This window comes from Alexandromys fortis, unplaced genomic scaffold (genome assembly GCF_014885135.2).
Source record: "Alexandromys fortis isolate MF-2015 unplaced genomic scaffold, M_Fortis_MF-2015_v1.1 scaffold_59, whole genome shotgun sequence".
NCBI classification, from domain to species: Eukaryota; Metazoa; Chordata; class Mammalia; order Rodentia; family Cricetidae; genus Alexandromys; species Alexandromys fortis.
Window position 1 is genome coordinate 4,072,674 of NW_026067943.1, and position 23,634 is coordinate 4,096,307.

The following is a 23,634-nucleotide window of genomic DNA, read 5'->3' on the forward strand; positions in this document are numbered from 1 at the left end:
GAAAACAGATGCCCGGCGTGCTTTTCTGAACTCCATCACCACGAGACACTGACACCCCTAGAAAGGGCCGCCTCTACCCTCACCCTTGACTACACCCAGAGAAGCACTCCGCTGTGGAACCATGGTGGCACCACGTACCTTAGGACGGCAAATCAAAGCCCACTGGGGCCAAGTGGTCACAACCGTGACTAAGGGAGTTAGGGACAAGGTGACAGTAATGTTGGGGCTCAGCTCCCTCTCCAGGGGATGCAAATTCAGATCTGAAAATTCTAAGCAGACATCATATAAGACAAACATATTTATCCCAAAGAGCACTGGTTCTTGGGCAACCTTCAGTGACCTTGTTGCTGACCATTAGCCTCTGGGAGGGCTGGGTAAAGCCTGTGACACTGTTGGGGAGGGTGTCCCCAGTATGGATGCTTGGCCAAGAACCTTGAAACTGCCCCTGGTTACCTTCACTGCCACCCAGACAGGCCTCCTCCTGGCCTCACTTCTACATGTGACTTACTAGGGATGTGATTAATTCAACTTGCCCTGGCAAGAGTCCCCACTCCCCCAAATTTGCATTCTGTTAACTTCTGTGGGAGTTTCCAACATTCTGGAAAAGGCAGAATGGTTATTTAACCCCATGGGCTCTCACAGTGCTTTTACAAGGCAGAGAGCCATGTGAGCGAGTGCCAAGTGGTCACCCTGTCATTCATTTCCTGGTCCCAGTTAATCCTTCCGGTGGGCCGAGCTCCGAGTCTTTGCAGAGGCGGCCTTGGAACAGAGGCCCTCCAGAGAACCTGCCTTCGCCACCACAGGAGGTCAGGAAAGGAGAGGAGCTAGCACCCCTGGCTCGCCTCTGTGAGGTTGTCTTGTGTCCAGTGCAGGACTGGATGTGCAGGCAGCTGCCTGCGTGGAAGTCTGTGTAGGGGGTTTAGCACCTCGAATCTAGTTAGGATACAGAAGAAATCAATGACCCGTGTCCTGAGGCCAAATTTGAATTCAGATCATTTCCCATGAATGACCTTGGGCTCCTCCAATCTCAGATTGCGTCTGGTGAGTGTGTGCTCCCTCCTTCCCTGAGTACTTAGGAAGGGATACAGTCTGGGTCTGCAGAACAGGAGTCCATTCTACCACGCCCTCCCCTTTCCCCTCTCTCCTCATCCTCCCCCTTCCTCCTCACTTTCCTCTATTCTTCCTCCTTGCCATCATCTCCCAGCCCTCTGCCTCCTCTTATTTTTCCTTCTCTCCCCTCTTATCTTCCTAATCCCACCCTCTCCGTTCCTCCCTCCTTCATATCCATCCTCCATGCCTCCCTGCCCTCTCTTAGGTCTGGGATGCTGATGCTGGGGTGGGTGGGGAGAGCAGTAAGCTGGCACACTTTGGGGCTACAGAGCATGCTCAGAGCCAGCGAAGGGGGTGGTTCGGGGCTTTCTTTATAGGAAGCATCAGAAGGCTCCAGCATGAGGTAGTGAGAATCCTGGCTGCATAAGAAACAGCATCTGGAATGCTCTCTGCAGAACTAGAGACAGAGCCCTGCTGTCCTGCCTCATCTTGGGGGTTCCTCCAACTGGCCCCAGTGCTCTGGCATGCAAGTGTTTATACCAGGGACAGCAGTAGCTGCCACCCATCTAGCCTTTTGCCTTGTTTCCTGAAAGCCCCTTCTTAAACACTTGGTAGCCCAACACCGGCTTGAGGATATACGCTGTCTTTGACCTTAAGGATGGAAGTCAGGAGAACACACGTGCATCCGGTGCTGTGTGTGGAGCTGTAGGGGACACCAAGTCCCATCTGTACAGATCTGGCACCTCTCTCACAAGGACCAGAAAGTGGTGTCAAATCCCCTGTGTGCTGGTGGTCCTTTGTCCCCACAGAGATTCATGCTTAGGAGCTTGGGCAACCAATCTAACCACCCTCTCCTGGACTTTTGCAGGCTTTCCTTATCTGGGCCTCCATTTCCATATCTGTGCAATGGGTATGTGATGGGGGTCAAATGACATGGTATAAGAGATATACAGACATGTTAAAGACACAGGAAGCTTCAGTGGGTTGGATCTGCAGTCCCACTGTAGGATAAACACACCTTCCTGCACACAAGGCCCTGTACAGCACCTGGCTATGCCCAGGAAGGAATCCGTGGTGCTGGTCCATCTGTGTTCATCTCTCAAATGTCCTGGAAGCTCCATAAGGAGACTGCAGACTCCATCTCGAATCTCATCCCCCAGTCCCCAGCATGGGACCTGGCTCACTCGATGCTGGGCAGATTAGATTGAAAATTGCCTCAACAAAATGAGGTACACCACCAGACACCAGATAATTAGGCGTCAGAATGGGGTTTGGCAGGATGCCGATGGTGTGATGGAGAGAGAAAAAGGATGAAATCGGAATGAAGACGCTAAGGTCACTGGGAAGCAGAGCCCTGCCCCTCTGCTTGCACACAGGAGGCAACTAAGGCACAGAGGGCAAGCTGTTGGCTTGAGGCTACCCAGCTAGTGAGGTGTGAGCTCAGTGCTCCTCCCCATGGCTGGTGAGTTCATGAGCTGAGAGCCAGGATCTCCAGGAGAAAAGACACTTATTAGAGCCCAGATCTTACAGCCGAATGAGAGGTACTAGCCAGGCTGTTACATTACCTCTCACTCAAATCTTAACACCCAGTTTCTGGCTAGGAGAGCTTGACAAGTTGCTTTGCCTCTCTGTGCCTCCGTTTACTCCTCTGTGGAGTGGGATTGTTGCTAATTGATAGCTTAATAGTTATTCAGAGCAGCACAGCTTGTACATTTGGTGTTGTTCTCACCAGGGTATTAGGGTACCTTTGCCTTCTCCCTGGAAGGACCAGAGCCTCAGCTTCCTCTTCCTCTTGCATGGGCAGCTTCATCTCGTAGCAGCCCCCGCCCTCCCACTTGGCCATACCATCTGCGATGGACTCTGTGCTCAGAGAGCCTAAAGTCACAGAGAATTTACCCAGGCTTGGGCCCAGGATGCACAAGCTCAGGGAGGCGGTAGGCCAGGCTCTGACTCCAGGGCCCAGGTTAAGTTGTGGGTGATCAGGGGCAGCTCGTTTGACCTCTTTGAGATATGGCATTATGACTGCAAGACGGGACTATTGATTATGTAGCTTCGGTATTTTACTCTTCTCTGGGTCAGACATGAAGCTGGAAACCACAACACTCCATGAGGGTTTTCCGTTGAGCTCTGAGAAAAGAGGTGGCTTTCTGGAACTCCCCAGTGGATGCTGGAAAAGCCTAGCATCCAGCACTAGGGCTGCTGCTGACCCCAGGGTAGGCTGAGGTGGTCAAGAGGTTTGCAGTTCTTGAATGAGTGTGGGAGAGTTCAAAGACTAGAAAGATAAAGTCACTCTTGTGCTGTGTGATCCTGAGCTCGTGCCGGCCTTCTCTGGGCTTTATGCAGATATATAAATGTTGTATAGAGCCTGTCTAGACCAGGGAGGTTCTTTGGTCCCCTTATGTGTCAGCTGAGGGTCCAAGAATGGGGACTGTTCTAGAGGTCCAGCTGGACAGTCCCATCAATCTTGCCCAAAGCAGCCCTTTTCCCCTGAACACCTGTGGCCCTCCAGGTCCTCACATCCCTCTGACCTCTCTCCCCTGGGCTTGCTGTCATTGCAAGTCGCTCCCTTTGAGAGTGTGTATGGCTGATCATCTCTTTGCCTGGCACCTGGAACTGCCCCTTATTAGCACATCCTGTGTGTCCTGGCTTCGATTCTCACCACATTCTTGAAGCCCAAAACTAGCCCAAGCCAAATATCCCAATTAAGAACCCTACAGAGATCAGATGGGAAGCCAGCCCCGCAAAATCTGGGTTCCCTCCCTCACAGCTTCCAGGCCCAGCACACCTGTGTCCCAGCGGACACTGCTGCTACCAGAGCTGCCCTGTGCAGAGCAAGGCTGGAACCACCCCCTGAGAGCCCCCTGACTGCAGCCCTAGGCTGGCAATCCTCAGTTTCCTTCTCTCTGGGGTATATAGTAGTCCAACTTAAGTAGCAGCAGTAAGTCTGGGCACTAGAACTCCTGTGACATGCCTGGAATACAGTAGGTGCCTAATACATGCAGCACTTCTGTGACAGGATCGACGCACGGGGACTTGAGTACACAACAGATGTCCCAAGGGTAGGCCTAGCGTTTCTCTCTCAATCAGATAATAAAATGCATTGTTTCCTCTTGGAATGATGCCAAGCCCAATATTAATTTCTTTCTTGAACCATCACAGTTCTGAAAGAGATAAAAGCAAGTGGGGGCTATTACAGCTGCTGCAAGCCTCTGCCATTCCAGTAATTACGGAGCAGAAGAGAGGGAGCAAGATGAAGCAGCAATGAGCCCAGCCAGGGAGGAAGAAAGGAGGAGGGGTGAGAGAAGGGGGGGGAGGGAGGAAAGGGAAGCAGGGAGAGAGGCAAGCGGGAGCAGCATTCAAGCCAAGCTGATTGCTCTGCCTCCCCCGACCCACAACCCATGAGCTGGGACAATGGCACCCCTGACTCTCCAGCCCTGGCTTCCCGGCCTCTGCCTACTTCCTCCCACACCAGGCCCTCTGAAGCCAGGAGACAGAGGGAGATTGTCCATCAGGGTGTCCCTGCACGCCCCTCTTGCATAGCTGACCACTGCTTCAGCCCTGGGTTGCCCATCTCTAGGCCACCAGCAGGCCAAGTGCCCTAGTGGCCGAGACCAAGTCCCCATGTCTCTCTTGGACTCTCAGACTGAGAGCCCCACCCATTTATAATACAAAAAAAATCATTTGAACTGCAACTTCCAAGACCTTGTGCGACATGACCCCTGTCACCCCTCCACCTAGACCAGCGCCCTTCTTGACCTCTCTGCTAACACCAAGAGCTCCTTCTGGCCTTGGGATCTTTGCATTGCTTCAAACACTGTATTCCAGAGTGTCACATTTCCAACTAATAATTCAAATAAAACAAGCCCAAGGGCCACTTCTGACCCATTTGCCACATCTGATCTAGGGCTTCCAACTCTTCACTCCTTCCTGGCAAAGTCTCCGGCAGAGGGACCCACAGAACTCTTTCTGCTTAGCTATGATTTTGTCAATGATTTCAGGACTTGGTCCCAGAACCACACTGAAGAGGCTTGGGCCATCACTGAATCGCTCACCACCCTTCTGGTCTCTTTCATTAACTCCATCCTCTCAGTGAGTCTTCTGTTTGCCTCACAACCAGTCCCTGTGCACGTTACTCCAGCCCAGCTCCCCTCTTCCTGTTCGGACTGACGTAAAGACCCACACACCGAAGAGGTTCACGTGTTTACAGCTGGTGTTCCCCGCTTGGACTGATACCTGGCTTCTGAAGTGCTGAGACTCTGAGGGACCAGAGTCTCAGAGTGCCTGGCCCTCCGTCCCTGTGTTAGCCCTGCTGGTGTATTCTCACATGGGTGCAGTCGGGAGTCCTGGGTGCAGATCATCTCCAGGTGAAAGGGTGAATGTCCACCTAGGGCCTGAGATTTCCTGAGCCCCTGTCAGCCAGTGCCAGAGTTATCCTGCATGTCTCTGTGCCTGGCCTTTCTGTTCTCATCTCCGCCCCTCCCCCATTTATCCAGATGGGGTCAAAGAGGCGAGGCAGCTCACCCAGCATGAGCAGATCCTGCAGGGAGCCAAGGTCAGACTCAGGAATAAGATGGCTTCCGTAATAGGCAAGTCAGTCTCTGCGTCCCGAGTCCTCCCGCGGGCACCAGTTCCTTCACACCAGCCTCCTTTGTTTATGTTCAGACGCAGACATGAAATCACAGCTCTTGGCTCTGCAGCTCTTTCTTGGATGCTGCAGGTGTTTGCATGAATTCAGATACACATTTCCGGAAAACAGAAATGGCAGCCTGGCTCCCTTGGGGCCAGCTCTTCCAAGTAGCCCTGCCTGGGACCCTTGGGGTGGACTTAAGGACTTGTGAACTGCCTTCCCTGAGGACCCGAGGGGCCAAGGAGTCTTTGAGCCACATATGACCATGAGGACCATCCTTGCCCATCAATCAGTGCTGCAGTCACAGAATGCCACAGGCCACTTTGGGATCATGACAACAGCCTTATGGAAGCTGGGAGTCTATGGCCATCTTGTTGAATCTTCCTGAGACACAGCCGGTGAGAGGCCTAGAAGGTGCAATTCAGCTTTGTGACAACCACTCCAGCAATGGTGACATTGGTGGGAGCCAAGCCTCACAACCAACCTGACACTTCATTCAAAGCCATAGTAGGGACACTGTGGCATCCCAGAGTAGAGTAGCTGGGCTTTAAAAAGACCCTGGAAGTGCAGACTAGAACATCAGCAAGATATCTCTGCCACGCTTGAGTACAGGCTGGGCAGCCCATGATGTCTCAGATCCCAGGGAAGGAATCTGATTGGATAGCTTAGATCACATGGTCAGACCTTGGCCTGAGGTTGATTTGATCATTCTAAATAAATATGGAAGCTGGAGCCTACTGGGATAGTGGGACAACCGACGACACTGTGGTCACGAAAGAAGAGAGCCCATTTGTCCCACCCAAGTTGTCTGCATATCTTGACGCTGGAGCAGGCCTCATCTTCAACCTCCTGCTCTCTCTATCCTGGAAGGTGCAGGCTGCCTCTATCTGAAGCACAGCTTCCCTGATGGGGCCGGAATGGAGATAAAAATTCAAAACAAGCCTATCACTATGCAGGAGGCTCAAACTGAGCAGGCCACCTTGAGGAGAAGCAGGGGTGATCGTGAAGTGTTCCCATGAGGAGGACACGGTGGTGCTGGGTAACAGGCTGCATGTGAAGGGCTGAAGGCCACGCACTGCACACAGGGCATCTGGGGCAGGCCCTAGGCACAGTGCCCATGCTACCTACCCAGGCTTTTGCTCATCTCCTATGTGGGAGCCATGAAGCAGCACTTCCTTCCTGTGATCCAGTTTGTTCTGTGGGTTCCATAAGTTTAGTTTGCATCATTTTGTTAGACAGGTTCTATAGAATGTTCTAGAAAAAAGTGTTAGCACACAAAGAAGAAAATAAATTCCATGGATGTCTGTTGGCATGTTTAGGAAGCAGAACCTTAAATAGGCCTACTTCCTCACACTAAAAAAAATACAGGGCACTTCCATGTGCTCTGGCATCATTTTTATAACCCTTCTGCAAGTTTATATGGAGGATGGAGAAAAGTATCAGCTGGAGTAAACTTTAATTTTGTATATTGAAAAAAGAAAAGAAATTATCAGCCCAGTTCCCGACACCCTGCAGGCCCTGAGCATTGACCTACCCCTGGTTCCTCTTTTCCCCCAATAAAATTATGGAACACCCTGCCCATCACCACAACTATCCTAACACAGCCTACCCTGCATGTCTCCGCATCCGCGGGCCAGTTCTGAGCTGCATGGACTCACTGCGGTCACCCTGCTGGGGACGCTCTGCAGTCACACGCACAGCCTGTGTCTCAGCTGCTTCCCCCTGCCTGTTGCTCCCCGCCAACTGTCCAGAGCCCTTTGGCCTAGCCTGCCTATTCCCCTCCCTGACCGTATCCCTACTCTATTCTGCAGGCTCTGCGGAGGGAGCCTTCAGGAGAGGACCCACTGCAGAGAGCCATCGGGTAAGATAAGCAACCATCCAGGGCACAAGAGATGGGCCCCCTTCTACAGATGGGGAAACTGAAGCTCAGACCAATCATGGCGATGACTCAGTAAAGTATTTGGACTCAGAACCAACGTGAGGCCCTGAATTCAATTCCAAGCAAGAAACACACACTGTCTCAGGAAAAATGGACCCAAGGTTGACATCTGCCCCACAAAGAAACACACATACACGCACATGTATACCTGCACACACACACACACACACACACACACACACTAAACATACTAACACTGGAGTGTTAAGTCGTAGTACTAAGCACTATGTACTCAGCTGGTTACAAACAAGAATTTTTCTTTCTGCTTGCTTTTTTGATCTTCACTGTATATTGCAGGCCGCCCTCATCGTGACCCTCCACCCTCAGTCTAGTGTTCCACCAAACATGGCTTCTTTTGCGTTCTCTCTCAACAGTCCATTGAGAGGTATGCTGCTGTCCTTGCTTTAAAAAGCTGGAAAAGAGGACAGAGAGATGGAAGCAATTAGATAAAGTTGCACAGCCCCGACATGGGAAAGTGGGTGGGGATTAGAACTCAAAGCACTTTCAGGGTCCCCTGCCCTTTCTTTGTAACCCACTCTGTCCTCCTACAATGTCCCCAGGCTGCAAAGCTGCTGTCCACGTGGACCGGGGCTGACATCACACGTCCACCCACCAGGACCCCTGCTGCCAAGTTCGTGTTTCGAGACATGGCGACTGACAACAGCAAGGTGGCCGATGGGCAGATCTCTACTGAGGTCAGCGAGGCTCCTGTGGCCAGCGACAAGCCCAAAACCTTGGTGGTCAAGGTGCAGAAGAAGGCCGGGGACCTCCCTGACCGGGACACATGGAAGGGTCGCTTCGACTTCCTCATGTCCTGCGTGGGCTATGCCATAGGGCTGGGCAACGTGTGGCGGTTCCCTTACCTCTGCGGGAAAAATGGTGGTGGTAGGTGGCCACCTGGTGACCTCAGGCCAGGTCTTTGTATCTTTTGGGTCTGCCTTAAGGGAAGGGAGGAGCGTTGAGAACAGATCTCTTTATCACCTCTTATTCTCTAATTAAGAGTCCCCAGTTACGTTTTTCTGTGGCAGTGATGTCAGAAGCGTCTGTCTCTTGCAAGGGCTGGGGTGCATTTTGAATGAAGGAATGTCTTTGGTCCTGGGTGATACCTTGTGGATGGGACACAAGGGAATGCTGCTGGAGACTCAGGGCCATGATTATGTCTCTCCTCCAGGGGCCTTCCTGATCCCATATTTCCTGACGCTCATCTTTGCGGGTGTTCCTCTCTTCCTTCTGGAGTGTTCTCTAGGCCAGTACACCTCCATTGGGGGCCTAGGCGTGTGGAAGCTGGCTCCCATGTTCAAGGGTGAGTGTGGGAGGGGGTGCTGGGCAGGTGGAGTGGCCTCACCCAAGGTCCTCAGGGAGAGGAAGCCTTGAATCCTTATCTGAGCATGCGCTGTGTGTGTTCCACCCCAGGCGTGGGTCTTGCTGCGGCTGTGCTGTCCTTCTGGCTGAACATCTACTACATTGTCATCATCTCCTGGGCCATCTATTACCTGTACAACTCCTTCACCACAGTGAGTGGCTGTAGGCTGACCACAGTGGTCAGGGCCCACACGAGCTGTGGGGGTCCCCAATGTGCTCCCTGGGTCAGTCCTTAAATGAGGGGTATCGTCTGTCTTCTATAGCATCATCCGTAGCCAGCCACACTAAAGACCTCAGTCTAGCACTTCAGGCATCCCACGGTTGGATCTGCTGGCACACTTTGTATGGACTCAGATTCAGGCATGGGTCTGAATGCTGACTCTAATCTCCACCAGCTGTGCAACCTCAGGAATGGATGAGCTGTCACTTCTCTGAGCCCTCACTGCTCTCGTTTATGAACGTGATCCAGCAGTTCTGTCTCTGAGTCCAAAGAAGCAAAAGCAGGGTCTCAGAAACTCTGGGGCCTAGGCCATATTATCACAGCATCGTGTTTTGTAAGACAATAAGGCCATCACAAAGAACAGATGCGGTGTGATTCTACCGGCAAGTGGTCAGACTCCAAGAGACAGAAGGCATCGTGGGGGGAGCCTGGAAGATGGGGAGTTAGTGAGCAAAGGAGATGGCGTTTCTAGAAAGTGGTGCTGCACAATTGTATGTGCTTCATGCTGCTGAGGAGCTCAAGGAATGGCAGTGAATTTTACATGATCTGTATCTGACCAGGAAGAGGAAGGAAACAAAAAGGGAAACTCACCCCCATTAAGTCCTGTGTGAAGAGCCTAGAGCCAGGCTACACACGGGACAGACCCAGTCTACTCTGGTCATTGCGGTGGACACAGTGTAGCTTAGAAGCTGGTCCTTGGTGGGGGGGGGTCAGGAGATCACATTTGGGTGGCGTAGTTTTGTCCACCTGCCTCTGAGAGCTGTTGGGAAGGAGAGGTGGGAAAACGGCTGTGCGCAGGTGCAAAGGGTGATAAGCGTGGGCAGAGGGAGTGGAGTCCCCTCTGGCCAGCCCCAGGGGCTTAGTGGAATCCGTCTGTGACTCTGCCCTTACAGACCCTGCCATGGAAACAGTGTGACAACCCCTGGAACACTGACCGCTGCTTCTCCAACTATAGCCTGGTCAATACCACCAACATGACTAGCGCTGTGGTGGAGTTCTGGGAGTGAGTGGGGACTGGGCACAAGGCTGGGGAGGGTGTGCCACGGGGGAGGGGGCTGGGGAGGGTGTGCCACTGGGTTCAGCAGGGCGGGGGAGCTGTGGAGGGTGTGCCACTGGGTGACGGGGGGGGGGTGCTGTGGAGGATGTGCCAGTAGGTGTCAGCAGGGACTGGGGAGGGTGTGCCAGTGGGTGTCAGTGGGGGGCTGGGGAGGGTGTGCCAGTGGGTCTCAGCAGGGGGCTGGGGAGGGTGTGCCAGTGGGTGTCAGTGGGGGGCTGGGGAGGGTGTACCAGTGGGTGTCAGTGGGGGACTGGGAGTGTTGTGCCAGTGGTGTCAGCGGGGGGCTGGGGAGGTTGTGCCAGAGCGTGGCTTTTCCTTCAACTATTCATCCCTGAATGTTTCTTGAACACCTGTTGTGTGCCAGGGTAATTAGAGACCTGAGCATGCCAACAGGCATTGATAGCCTCAAATGATCCATACTGGTAGGAGGATATACAGGGTAGGGGAGATGCCCTGGGCCAGCCCGCAGGAGGATGTTGCTGCTCACTGTAACAGGTGGAATGGGCAGTTAGGGGGACACGAGAAGGCATGTGTGTGCCGGCTCAGTGAGGGGAGCAGCTGCAGAAGGTGCCAGTGAGGGACTGTGCTGAGAAGCAAGGGCAAGCTGTGGCGCTTGGGAGGGCTCAGGTCCAGACAAGAGGGTCCTGTGTGCTACAAGGTCTCAGGCAGGAGAGTGACCAGAGTGACCACATGGTCCTACCTGGGATTTAGGAGGATCCCATAAGGCTGGGTAGAGCAGAGTAGAGGCGCAGTAGCCCAGGAGTCACAGTTGACCCAAATCCTGCTCCTGCTGGACAGTCTCCAGAGTGAGTGTCATGGCTCCAAGGTCCCTGTCCAAATTACAAGGTCATGGTGTCATCAGAACCCCTGAGGAAGGTGTGATCTGTGTCGGAGCCCTGGTCACTCACCTCTTGCTGGCCTCATGTGACCCTTTCCTTCTTCCTCCGTCCCCAGGCGCAACATGCACCAGATGACGGATGGGCTGGACAAGCCAGGACAGATCCGCTGGCCACTAGCCATCACGCTGGCCATTGCCTGGGTGCTTGTGTATTTCTGCATCTGGAAGGGTGTTGGTTGGACTGGAAAGGTAGGAAAGTGTGTGTCTGCATAATGGGGGCGCACAGGAGAGGGGACAGTTCTACAGGAGGAGGTGTGTCCTGGACCAGGGCTCACCTACAAGCTCCATCTAACTTTAGTTAAGGGCATTCAGCTCTCTGTGCCTCGGTACAGTCCTGTGAAATGAGACCAGCCAGTGCCAGGGTCACAGATGCCACTGGGCTTGATGGAGCCATCACTAGATGACAGGTGTTCCTCTAAGGTCCCTGAACCAGCTTCCCCTGGCACTTGTTCTGTGCCACCCTGTGCCCAGTACAGGGACCCAGGATGCCACCTTTTATCCTCACCCATAGATGAAGGGATGGATGACTAGAGGCACATAGTCCCAAGTTCATATCCTCGCGTGATAGCAAGTTGGCTCTGTGACCATGGGCGTGTCACTCTGTCCCCCTGAAACTCATTTTTCTGCTATGAAGTAACACATACCCGGTGGGTCATCGGCACCTGTCAGGATCTGCAACATTGTGGAGGGTGCTTGTCCTTTCCTTCTGATTTACACAAGTGCAGGCGGGGATCAGGCCGGGTCGTCTGGCTGGAGCCATCTGGACGCTGGCTCAGGAGGGCAGCTGGCCTCGAGTTTTGTTGGAGAATGTGGAGACAGGGCTAGCTGACTTACTCCTGACTTTGGTCTAAAGGGAGCAGAGGTGGTGCACACTTGTGCTGCAGTCTAGTAGGCCCTGGGACCCTCCAGGTCCTCAGATCCTGTGCTGGAGTCTGGAGACCCCCCCTCATCTATCTCCAGGACTAGGGCGAGCAGAGACAGGTTTTTGGGCCCTCCCAGGTACCTCCAGGAAGCAGAAAAGTGGGGGCTTTGTTGGGGCTTCAGAGAAGAGTTAGAACCTCAGCTCCCCAGGGAACAGCTGTGTGGAGTGGGATAAGTCCCAAGACCACTCTGAGCTTCAGCCCCCTCATCCATTAGTAGCTGTGGGACAGTCTATGCAGAATGCTGGCCGAATGCTGGCCACGTGGAAACTCGGTGTTTAATAGCAGTTTTAACCATTGATGGTGTGGAGGGGCACCCAGAATTCTTATCAGGGACATAGAGTGGGGAACCTCCTTCCTGTATCAACTGGGGATGTTGACCCATCTATCTGTCCTTCAGCAAGTTTCTATTGAACACCTACTGTGTGCTCAGCCTCCTGCTGAGTGTGGAGAATAGGGAAGTACAGACAGGAAATGTGTTAGGCATGGCCTGTATCCTCATTCGACCAACCTCTTTGCTCATTGGGGTTGAAAATCACACCCATTTGCTAGACAAACAAAAACAAGGCTCAGAGAAGGTAAGAAATTACCCAAAGTTACACAGCCTGCTGGTCCTACTGATGATGAGTGCTCTTTTTTAAGTTGGGTTTTTTTTTTCATGGTCTGTGACTGCTTTTTCTATTACTGAGGGATCTCAGAGTCCAACAAGAGGGAGAAAGGTAACTCAGCATCTACCCATGCTTACCACCCCGAGTGTGGGGGGGGGGGGTCATATCAGACTTGGGGACAATTGAGATCGCAAAGAGCTCAGTGCACAAACCAGTTTCTTAGACAGAAGACAAAGTTTAAACAGCTCTGCTCAGCATAGAGGCCACCATGCCCTGCTAGCTGCAGTTCCATTTCCAGAAGGTTCTAAAGCAACATAAGTTGCAAGCTAGGAAAAGTTGATGGTATTAGATTTAGTAATTGCATGGCTGGAAGTTTTCCAAGCATGAAATAACACTTTTTCAAATTAAAAAAAAATGTATACAGACAGGTTTAGATCCCTGTACAGCTGGAAAATCATGGAGGAGGCTGGCACCGCCCAAAGGACCTTCTCTATCTAAAGATCATTTCTTCCTGAGACAGTGAGGCAGCCTTTAAGATCTGAGCAGGAAGGTGTTTTAGCTTCACACACGTCGAAGAGGTGACACAGTCATTTGAGCCCTTTTTGCAAGGACGTGTGGTCAGTCACACAGAAAAGGTGAAGAACTGAAATGTTGAATGATTGTCCGACATCTACAGAGTCCACTGAATGCTCTAGGCACTGGGAAACAGAGATGTCAGCCGTGTGTGGCCTGTCCCTCACGTAACTGATAGGAGCTGTTTGTAGGACCTTGTGTGCATGTCCACATGGACTTTAAACTTTCCCTGCTGTTGTAACTTGGATAATGTGGAAATAAAAAATAAAAAAATAGAGGTGCGGGCTGGGTATGGCGGCACACATCCCTAGTCTCAGCCCTCCAGAGGCAGAGGTAGGTGGTTCTCAGAATTCCAGGCGAGCCAGGACTACATAATGAGATCTTGTCTCAAAGAAAAACAAACACACAAGCAAACAAAAAAGAAAAAAAAAAGCCCAAACAACAAGATTAAAAATTAGAGCTTACTCCTGTAACCCAAATACTGAGAACGAGGAGGCAAGTGGATAGCTGTGAGTTCGAAGCCAGCCCTGAGCTTCACAGAGAATTCCAAGCATGGGGTTTGGCCTCTGGCAGGAGGTGGAGGGTGAAGAAGTGTCTCTCACAGAAGGTATCTCACTCTTGGCCACAGACAGGTACCAGCCTCCTACACCTAGGAGGAGGAGGAGGGACAAAGGGAGGAAGGAGAGAAGATAGGAATGGGGGAATGGGCACTGAGACAGTGGTTCAGACTCCCTGGAGGGGCTTCAGAAAGGCGGGCCCGCCTCGCAGGCTAGGAATCCGGGTTAGGTTGAGGCTCCCCGAGGGGGAATCGCTCGATCTGGTGCTGTTTTGCTCCTAGGTGGTCTACTTCTCTGCCACGTATCCCTACATCATGCTCATCATCCTGTTCTTCCGTGGAGTGACGCTGCCTGGGGCCAAAGAGGGGATCCTCTTCTACATCACGCCCAATTTCCGCAAGTTATCGGATTCGGAGGTGAGCGCCTGCCCCCCATCCCCACCCCACTGGGTCGGCGGGGGTCTAGAGCACACTGCCGCCCTGAGGACTCCTGGGTAGGCGAGCTGCGATGATGATTCTGTACTTCATCGGTTCTGAGGTTCTGATCCTCTGCCCACAGGTGTGGCTCGACGCAGCCACCCAGATCTTTTTCTCCTACGGGCTGGGCCTGGGGTCTCTGATCGCTCTCGGAAGCTACAACTCTTTCCACAACAATGTGTACAGGTGTGAGGGGGGGGGCGGGTCCTGACGTTCCTTCCTGACACGCCCATCATCACGCCTTCCTGGGAGGGGCACTTTGAGGCTAGGGCCCAATACTTGCCAATCTCTCTGCCTCCTTGCCTACCCCAGTAATTCACGCCTGTCTCCGGGCACACTTGTCACACACTGGAGGCCGCGCTTTTCATCTAAGACTACATTCCTTGTGGAACCCAAGCCCCGAGGCCATACCTTCTGTAATCATACCTGCCCTGCCTCTTTGCATATTAGGTCCCTCCTTGCCCTCTTAGGTGGCCCCTTCCTTCCTACCCTACCCTTCCTGTCTTGCTCTGAAATTGCCCTTCTAGGGCCACCAGACCTTGTAGTTTCTCTTCCAGAACCTTCTTCCCTTCCCTCAGAGGTCACTGCCCTCTGGTTCCACCATCCTGTAGTCAACACCCCCTCACACACACACCTCACGGGCTCCCCCACCGCGCACCTCACGGGCCCTCCTGCCCTTCAGGGACTCCATCATTGTTTGCTGCATCAACTCCTGCACCAGCATGTTCGCCGGCTTCGTCATCTTCTCCATCGTGGGCTTCATGGCTCACGTCACCAAGAGATCCATCGCTGATGTGGCAGCCTCAGGTTAGCGCTTACCTGGGGAAGGCGGGGCTTGCCGTGATGGCGTGTGTTGTCACGAGGATGCCTGTGGGTCCAGCAGGGACATGGTCACCTCCAGGATACAAAGCTCTTCAGGCTAGGCTTGGGTCATCGATCTAAAAACATTGGCACTGTGGAGGTTGTGCCTACTCTGCTCCCATGGTCACCAGTGCCAAAGTCAGGAAGACCCTCAGTGCCTGACCCCTTTTCCCTTTTGCCTAAGACAAGCCACAGTAGGAGGGACTGTGTATCTGGCAGAAGCCCCTGAGGTTCAGGGAGGGAATGTGACTTGTTCCTTGGGAAAATGGGTTGGTCATGCTCTCTGCCGAGGTTCCTGTCTCACCTACAGGGAACTCCTGGAACTTCCAGACTCTCGCTTCCCCTCCCCCACCCCAGAACCACACCTAGAAAGATCACAGTCTGGGGTCTCCAGACCTACACTCCCCCAGGCCCCAGGCAGACATCCCACATCTGCTTCACCCTATAGCTTCCCACTTCATGAAGGGTTCAGCTGTCCTAGGTGAAACAAAAGCCCCAGCCTCCTGCCCTCCTCCACTCTCCACAGCCTCAGCCTCCTCCTACCCTCCTCATTCTCCACAAGCTCCTGCATCAGCTCTAGTGTCTGCCCTCCACCTGCCTCCTTCATGTGTCTTTATTCAGCCTCTCCACGCCCACACTGTCCCTGCCACTGGCCAGGTCCCATGGTCTTTCGCTGAAAGTCGGCCACAGCTCTGTACCACCTGTCTTCCCTCTCAGTGCTGACTCTCATTGCTTCCTAAGGGAGAACGATGCACACACAAGGGTACCCAAAGGATGAGCTGAGATCACAATGAGCAAATGACGGTGTGGGGCGTGTGACGGGTGTGCTGTGTGTGTGTGTGCTGGATTGTTAAGTGTGCCGGGTGTCCCAGTGTGCTGGGTGTGCTGTGTGTGTGTGTGCTGGATTGTCAGGTGTGTTAAGTGTCCCAATGTGCCAGGTATGCTCTGTGTGTTGTGTGTGTGTGTGCTGGATTGTCAGGTGTACCAGGTGTCCCAGTGTGCTGGGTGTGCTGGGTGCTGGATTGTCAGGTGTGCCGAGTGTCCCAGTGTACTGGATGTGCTGAGTGTGTGTGTATATGTGTGTGTGTGCTGGGTTGTCAGGTGTACCAGGTGTTCCAGTGAGCTGGGTGTACTGTGTGTGTGTGTGTGTGTGTGTGTGCTGGGTTGTCAGGTGTGCCGGGTGTCCCAGTGTGCTGGGTGTGCTGTGTGTGTGTGTGTGTGTGTGTGTGTGTGTGTGTGTGCTGGGTTGTCAGGTGTGCCGGGTGTCCCAGTGTGCTGCATGTACTGGTGGCACTCAGTCTCTCTCTTTCTTCCCTCTGTTTTGCCCTCCACAAGGCCCTGGACTGGCATTTTTGGCATACCCCGAGGCTGTGACACAGCTGCCCATCTCTCCCCTCTGGGCTATCCTCTTTTTCTCCATGCTGCTGATGCTGGGCATTGACAGCCAGGTGAGCCCCCCACAGCACCACAAGGATCACCATCGGGTGCAGCCTGGTCTTGGTTAGCCCCCACAGTGCCTGGAGGGCCTGACCCCAGACAGTCCTAGCTCTGCTAACTGGCTATAGGCCTTCTGTCTTCCCTTACAAGGCCAGGTTTTGAGTGGGTGGGTGGGTAGAGGCTGGCTGCCGCAGGCAGCTCACCTTATCCTTCCCCCAACAAGTTCTGTACCGTGGAGGGCTTCATCACTGCCCTGGTGGACGAGTACCCCAGGCTCCTCCGCAACCGCCGTGAACTCTTCATTGCTGCTGTGTGTGTCGTGTCCTACCTGATTGGCCTCTCTAACATCACCCAGGTAAGCTGACCAGCATCTGACATACCTCAGATTTTCCCCAGTTCTTTCTTGGCACATCTTTTCATGTCAGGAAACACGTTCGCTTCCAAGACCCAAAGCTCTCCAGCCCTTGGGCCTCCTTCCGCAGAGTTAGCCTTTGACACCCTTTTCTCTGCACTGAGCACCATCATGACAAACCCTATGCACGTCACGTCCATGGCACCCCAGACTGATGGGAGAAGCAGAATTTGAACTAGAAAGTGTAGGATAAATTTAGAGACTATAGTATCCATCCTAGCCATAACCACCTGCTTCCTGGAGGAAGGGAAGAGAGTGATGAAGGGATGAAAGTGATGTGGGGATGGAGGGGATGGAGGTGATGAGGGGATGGGGTGATGTGGGGGTGGAGGTGATGTGGGGATGGGGTGATGTGGGATGTAGATGATATTGGGATGGAGATGATGGGATGGGTGATGAGGAGATGGGGGCTGAGAAGGTAGAGAGGCTGAGGAGACTGAGGGGAGGAGCGAATGAGAGGATGGGGGAGATGCAGGATAAGGGGGATGGGGAAATGAGCTTGCAAATGCTCACAGGAATGAGTCAGAGTCAAGTTGGAAGTGGAACTTTAGCAGGGACCTGTGCCAAGTCCCTTCTGTCAATCTCAGAGAGAAATGCTGTGCACACCTGCTGTGGGATAACATGACCCCTGGATTCAGCTGTTATCGTGATGGACGCTGGCATGTTGGCTTTCCAGGGGTCAAAACTAACAGACATTAGCTTCTTTCTGAGCAGAAGGGAAATGGATAGTAGGATCAGGAGTGACCAGCAGGGGCTGGGGTGGGGGTCTGCCTCAGACAAGGTAGCTGGGGGAGGCCTCTCGAAACAAGTGACTCTTGAGCTGAGCTTTAGGGATGAGGCAGGGTCAGTGCTGGGTTGGGGAGGGGAAATCTTAGGGAAGCAGGCAGAATGGGCACAAAGGCCCTGCAGTAGGAATGCATCTGGGGAGCTGGAGGGACAAGGGGGGCCCTTGTGGTGGAGGCAGACAGTGGGAAGGTGGATGGGTTGTCAAATCAGACCTTGCCGGCTTCGCCATTAGATTTGATTTAAAACATAGCTCTGCCTATTGTGTTGTGTGAGTCAGGAGAGGGTTAAAGCAGGAAAGAAGAATCACTGATACATGCTGGTGATGGCTCAGCTGCTTTCCAGGCATACCAAAAGTCCACTGGAAATGGGGCGTCTTCCCCTTCCACCCAGACAGTGAACAGCCACAGACCCTAAGGGCTTGCTTTACTCCGCCCTCAAGCTGCCCTGCTGCAGTGTCTAATCCCTGCCTCGCTGGGCTCTTGGGGCTTGGGAAATGTGTACGGAGATGGAACTGTCTGCACCTCATCCCTTTGTCTCTTTCAGGGGGGCATTTATGTCTTCAAACTTTTTGATTATTACTCTGCCAGTGGCATGAGCCTGCTGTTCCTGGTTTTCTTTGAGTGTGTCTCCATTTCCTGGTTTTATGGTGAGAACCAGCCCTCTTCTCTGATTTATACATCCATCATCCATCCATCCATCATCCATCCATCATCCATCCATCATCCATTCATCATCCATCCATCATCCATCCATCCATCATCCATTCATCCAATCATTGTTCATTAATGACATCTTGACTACTTACCCTCTATTTTGCCTTCGAAACACTTCCACAAGCTTAGTTAACACAGGTGATAGCTACCCTGTTTAGAAGTGTGACTGAGACAGTTGCATACACTCATTTAAAATGCAAGCTAGGGGCTGCAGAGGTGGCTCAGAGGTTCAAAGCACTTGCTGCTCTTGCAGAGGATCTAGGTTCAGTTTCCATACCCTCCCCTCATGGAGTCTTACAGCCTCCTGTTCCAGGGACCCAGTTTCTTCTTCTGGCCTCTATGGACACGGCACGAGTATGGCGCAGCATACATGTAGACGAACACTAATACACGTATGATAAAAATAAATAAATCTTAAAAAATAAAATGCAAGCCATCATGGTTTCATAAATTTGAGGATAAGAAGATTGGTTTGAAATTTTATTAGCGGCTGGCAAGATGCCTCCTGAGCTCAAGCCCCTGAGCCCACCTGTGGGGTGAGATAAGAGACTCCCCCAAGTTGTCCTCTGACTTCCACCTGTGCCTCACGACTCACAAACAAAATAAATAAATGTGGGGAAAAAAAGAAATTTTATCTGAAAAACTATACAGTTTTTTAAGCCATGGACTTAATGACTGCAAGACTATGTATGATTCCAGGTGTGAACTATTTTAGGACAAATCACAGAGGGAAAATCTAAGTTATTTGTTTCTTGCGGGACCAAAATTCCCCCAAATGACTGCCTAGGAGTCCAGAGATCAAAGAATGTCCTTCCCAAATGCCAACTCTCTCAGCAGGATGTGCCTTCTGAAAGAGCCCAGCACTGCCCCCCTCTTCCACCTGCACCCCATCACCCTCTCCCCACACTCTGCCCTCTTCCCTCCTGATGGGTCTCCCTGCTCTGTGGCTTTCCATAGTGAGCATGGACCTGCTCCTTTCTGAGGGCTCCAGGTTTTTCTTTTATTGTCATTGATTTACTAAATGTGGACTTTCTTCACAATCAGTTTCTCACAGTAACCAGGGGGAAATGTGCCCCCTGGCAAAGCCACTGAAGGCATAGTTTGAACAGGTGTCTGTGGGTAGGGTGCTAGGCAGGCCTGTCTTTGTGTATCCTCCTACTTCATATTCTGGTGCTATACAATTGAGTAAAACCAAAGCATGTGTCCCTTGCAAGAAGCAAGGACTTGCTCATGGCCACACCTGAAAGAGGTGGTCTAATGGGGTCCTAGACCACGGTCCTGGAAGCTCTCCCCTGCCTTCTGCTCTTGCCCCCGTGTCACAGGTGTCAACCGATTTTATGACAACATCCAGGAGATGGTGGGCTCCAGACCCTGCATCTGGTGGAAGCTGTGCTGGTCCTTCTTCACACCCATCATTGTGGCGGTAAGGATGGGGCTTGACTAGCCACCGTTGCCCTGAGTCACCAAGAGAGAACAGAGCTCGCCCAGCTCAGCCTAACCCAGGAGTCCAGGTTCCTAACACACAGAAGCTTCTCTTCCTCAGAAAGTCTCATTCCCTCCTTGAGGGATACTGAGGTCCTGAGAACTCTGGCAGGGCACCTCGGTTCCTTGAGATGGGGATTGGGCCGCTGCCTATATTGTGCCCTGTATAAGATCATGGTGTCCTGGAGAGGACTTTAGGCAGGGCCCCCTCTGCAGGGTTTTTTTTCCCCCAGAAAGGCACTGTAGGTGCCTCACCTACAGTGTCAGGATAGCTGCGGTGGAGGTAGGGCCTTGCTGGGTCCAGCCCTAGGGACTGACTGCCATGCCCTTCCCCATCCACAGGGCGTGTTTCTCTTCAGCGCTGTCCAGATGACACCGCTTACCATGGGAAGCTATGTGTTCCCCAAGTGGGGCCAGGGTGTGGGCTGGCTCATGGCCCTGTCCTCCATGGTGCTCATCCCCGGGTACATGGCCTACATGTTCCTCACCCTAAAGGGCTCTCTAAAGCAGGTAAGCCCTTCTGCAACTTGAGGGGCTCAGGGTCTACTTGGGAAGGCCTGAGTTGGCAAGTCAGTGCCATTTAGAGCAACAGAGTACACCTCTGAGTCACTGGGGACCTGTATGGGTGGAGGAGGATTCGGGTGGCCTCCTAGAAGCCTGAAGATAAGCAAGACTAAGTGGTAGAAGCAGAAAGAATATTCTTAGGAGGATAGGATGGGAAGTTTGTACAAAGGTCAAGGGATCAAAATGCCCTGAGGTAAGCTGGAGGGAGGTCAGTGGCATCAGGGGACCAGTGTGGAGCTTTTGGGTCATGCAGAAGAGAGCACGGTGTTCTGGCCGGGTATCCTCCACCGTGTGGGACATTTGGCTCTCTACTGAGGAGACTGGAGCTGGGTGTGGTGGAGGAAGGAGGGACGGAAGGGGCTGGTCCCCACTGTAAGGAGCCTCACCACCACCCTGCCCACAGCGCCTCCAGGTCATGATCCAGCCCAGTGAAGATATCGTGCGCCCCGAGAATGGTCCTGAGCAGCCGCAGGCTGGCAGCTCAGCCAGCAAGGAGGCCTACATCTAGGGGTGCAGCTCCCTCATCACCCCAACACTGGCACCCTGGCCTGGCAGTATCCACACCCCTTGAAGACTGAAGATGCTCTCTGTCTCCACCTACCTCAAGGGGCGGGTCCAGACACCATCACCATGCAGAGAGGGGAGATGGGGGACAATCTGCTCTGGGTGGACCCTGCATGGCCATCCACCCCTGGGGGCTTTCCCAGAGGCCTGGTGACTTTTCCCTCAGGCTCCACAACAGGAGCGGGTGGCTGGCCTTTGTAACTGCCACAGTAGCTCATTTTTATGCTACCAGAGAGGGTGACAGCTGAGGCCACACACTCCTGGCTTGTAGTCATATTCAGACTGTTGTCCTATGCCCCAACCATAGACTGTTATCCAGACATTCCTGTCCACTTTGGCTCTGAACTGGTCATAGACCAGAGCTATGGCATTTTGTTCGTGCCCCCTGGGAGCCAGTCTCTTTCCTTCTCACTTTCTCCTTCCCGAGGCAGCTTCACAGATCCACCCCTAGACAGACACCTCGGAGCAAAGCGGAGAGGGTCCTCTGTCCCTGTGACCCTGTGACCCGGGCAGCTCAGTGTCTCTTGTCCCACCTCCCCAGGTGACATTAACAGCAGCCGCCTATCCAGAAGGGTCCTGTGTGCTGAGGAGAATTTAAAAAAAAAGCCACAAGCACAATTGCCTTTTTTTGGTCACCATTCCAGGACTTTCCCCAAGTGGGAGCTGTGGTCCTTCTGAGCTGCCCAGGTTTGCACAAACAATGGCCAAGGAAACCAAGGTGAAGGTTCTGTTTAAATCAGGACGAACCTAGCTGGCCCTGGTTTCCCTCTTAGATTGTCACTGCCACTCAGTTCTGCCATCCCTCCTCACCTTTCTGAAAACTCCTCAGATGCTGATGACCGCTAATGGAGGAGGGTTTATCCAGAGACTGCCCACCCTACCCCGACACTGAGCTTCCCTTGTCAACCTGCTCCAAAGGGAAACGTCCCACGTCCCTTCTGGCCTTGGGCTCTGTGTAGGTGAAGCCAGTGGAGACAATTTCTGGAAAGCTCCAGCAGCTCAGCCTCTCTCCTCTGCCGAGAGGATGGGCTCCCATGTAGCAAATCGTATGTCGTGTCCCGTAGCGCCTTAGCTCGATAGCTCACAAACTGTGTTTATGACTAATCCTTAATAACTATGGTGAATAACCGTGATCGTGGGTTTTCCTTTGAGTCTCTTGTCATTCTCATCCAAAAGTGACCAGCACACCAGTTTCTTGCAATAAGCTATCTCCCTCAGAACATTAAGCACACTGTAGAGAATGCAAACACGTATGCGCATAGAAAAGCACACACATGCACACCCCTCCTCACATGTGGCATTTAGTGTCCCGTGTGATACTGTATAGGCAATCGACCAGTTCTTCCCGAGGACACCTGTAAAGGGGTCGCGTGGTTAAGGAGTCTGCCTGCCCGGTGGAGACTCTGCTTGCACAGGTGTCTGTCCTCAGAGTCCAGGGTGTGGCATGCAAGGACCCTCCACTGTGTCTCGTGGCCCCATCCCTCCTCCCGCCTGTGTATGAAGCCCTTTAGGATGAGGGCAGGAAATTTCCTTCTTGCTGCTTGTTGTTCTTAGATGTGAAACCGAGAGCGAGTCTTTCTGAGATAAATGCAGTATATTTCATGTGTGTAAGCGCCTCTGAGATGTTTGGCGAGAAATCCCCCGATTTCCACCCACACTTACCTTATAGAGCACAACATTAAAGGTCGTACAATTACTGTGAGAACTGTGACTATGTGTAACTTTTCTTTTTTTAGTTTTTGCCCAGAGGGAAAAAAAAGATAATTGTATTATCATATATGCTTTTTTTGCAATAAGGATTTATTCTCAGACACCAAGTAAATTTATCTCTATATAAAAAGTATATGTAATATATGACTATTCAGACTATATACAGAGCCTGTTTTAAAAAAAATTTACAGTATTATTTAGTAAAATTATCTGTTCTATGGACCAAATGTAAAATATTTATACATGAAGATGTGTTTTAAATGTCTATAAATGATATCACAACTAGAGCACGGGCGTTGTGTAAGTTTCTAAGGCTTTAGAAGAAAAATAATAAAGGTTCTATGATATTCACTCTATTAGTTACTTTTCTTTTGCTGTGGCCACGACCAAAACAACTTTTAGAAAAAAAGGGTTATGGGGCTTGTGGTTTCAGAGGAATAAGAGTCTAGCATGGCGGGGAAGCAGCAGGCATGGTGGCAGGAGCGGGAAGCTAAGGCTGACATCTTGAACCACAATCACAAAGCAAAGGGTGCAAACTGTAAGTAGGCGAGGCTGTTTACTCCCAAAGCCCATCCCCCAGCGAGGCTCCTCCTCCAGCAAGCCATCCCCCAGTGAGCACCTCCTCCAGCAAGCCATCCCCCAGCGAGCACCTCCTCCTGTAAGTTTGTACCACCTAACCTTCCCCAAGCAGCACTACCAGCTGGGCACCAAGAGTTCAAATGCTAGAGACTCTGGGAGATAGTTCTCTTTTCTTTTTCTGTTTTTAATTTGTGTATTCATTCATTTGTTCATTTATTATATGAGTGCTCTGTCTACAT

At 52.3% G+C, this 23,634-nt stretch overlaps 1 protein-coding gene across 1 annotated transcript in view; it reads left to right on the forward strand.

Moving 5' to 3' along the window:
- The window catches only part of Slc6a1 (solute carrier family 6 member 1), a 33,110-nt gene extending 9,943 nt beyond the window's left edge, over nucleotides 1-23,167 (forward strand). The window contains exons 2-16 of the mRNA XM_050148643.1: nucleotides 7,489-7,538; nucleotides 8,177-8,501; nucleotides 8,788-8,919; nucleotides 9,030-9,130; nucleotides 10,092-10,201; nucleotides 11,210-11,342; nucleotides 14,093-14,227; nucleotides 14,370-14,473; nucleotides 14,970-15,094; nucleotides 16,484-16,596; nucleotides 16,809-16,940; nucleotides 18,327-18,429; nucleotides 19,819-19,919; nucleotides 20,321-20,488; nucleotides 20,946-23,167. Coding sequence (XP_050004600.1) covers nucleotides 8,264-8,501; nucleotides 8,788-8,919; nucleotides 9,030-9,130; nucleotides 10,092-10,201; nucleotides 11,210-11,342; nucleotides 14,093-14,227; nucleotides 14,370-14,473; nucleotides 14,970-15,094; nucleotides 16,484-16,596; nucleotides 16,809-16,940; nucleotides 18,327-18,429; nucleotides 19,819-19,919; nucleotides 20,321-20,488; nucleotides 20,946-21,050 — 1,800 coding nt within the window. The 5' untranslated portion in view covers nucleotides 7,489-7,538; nucleotides 8,177-8,263 and the 3' untranslated portion in view covers nucleotides 21,051-23,167. The remainder of the gene's footprint in view (nucleotides 1-7,488; nucleotides 7,539-8,176; nucleotides 8,502-8,787; nucleotides 8,920-9,029; nucleotides 9,131-10,091; nucleotides 10,202-11,209; nucleotides 11,343-14,092; nucleotides 14,228-14,369; nucleotides 14,474-14,969; nucleotides 15,095-16,483; nucleotides 16,597-16,808; nucleotides 16,941-18,326; nucleotides 18,430-19,818; nucleotides 19,920-20,320; nucleotides 20,489-20,945) is intronic.
- The last annotated feature ends 467 nt before the right edge of the window (nucleotides 23,168-23,634 follow it).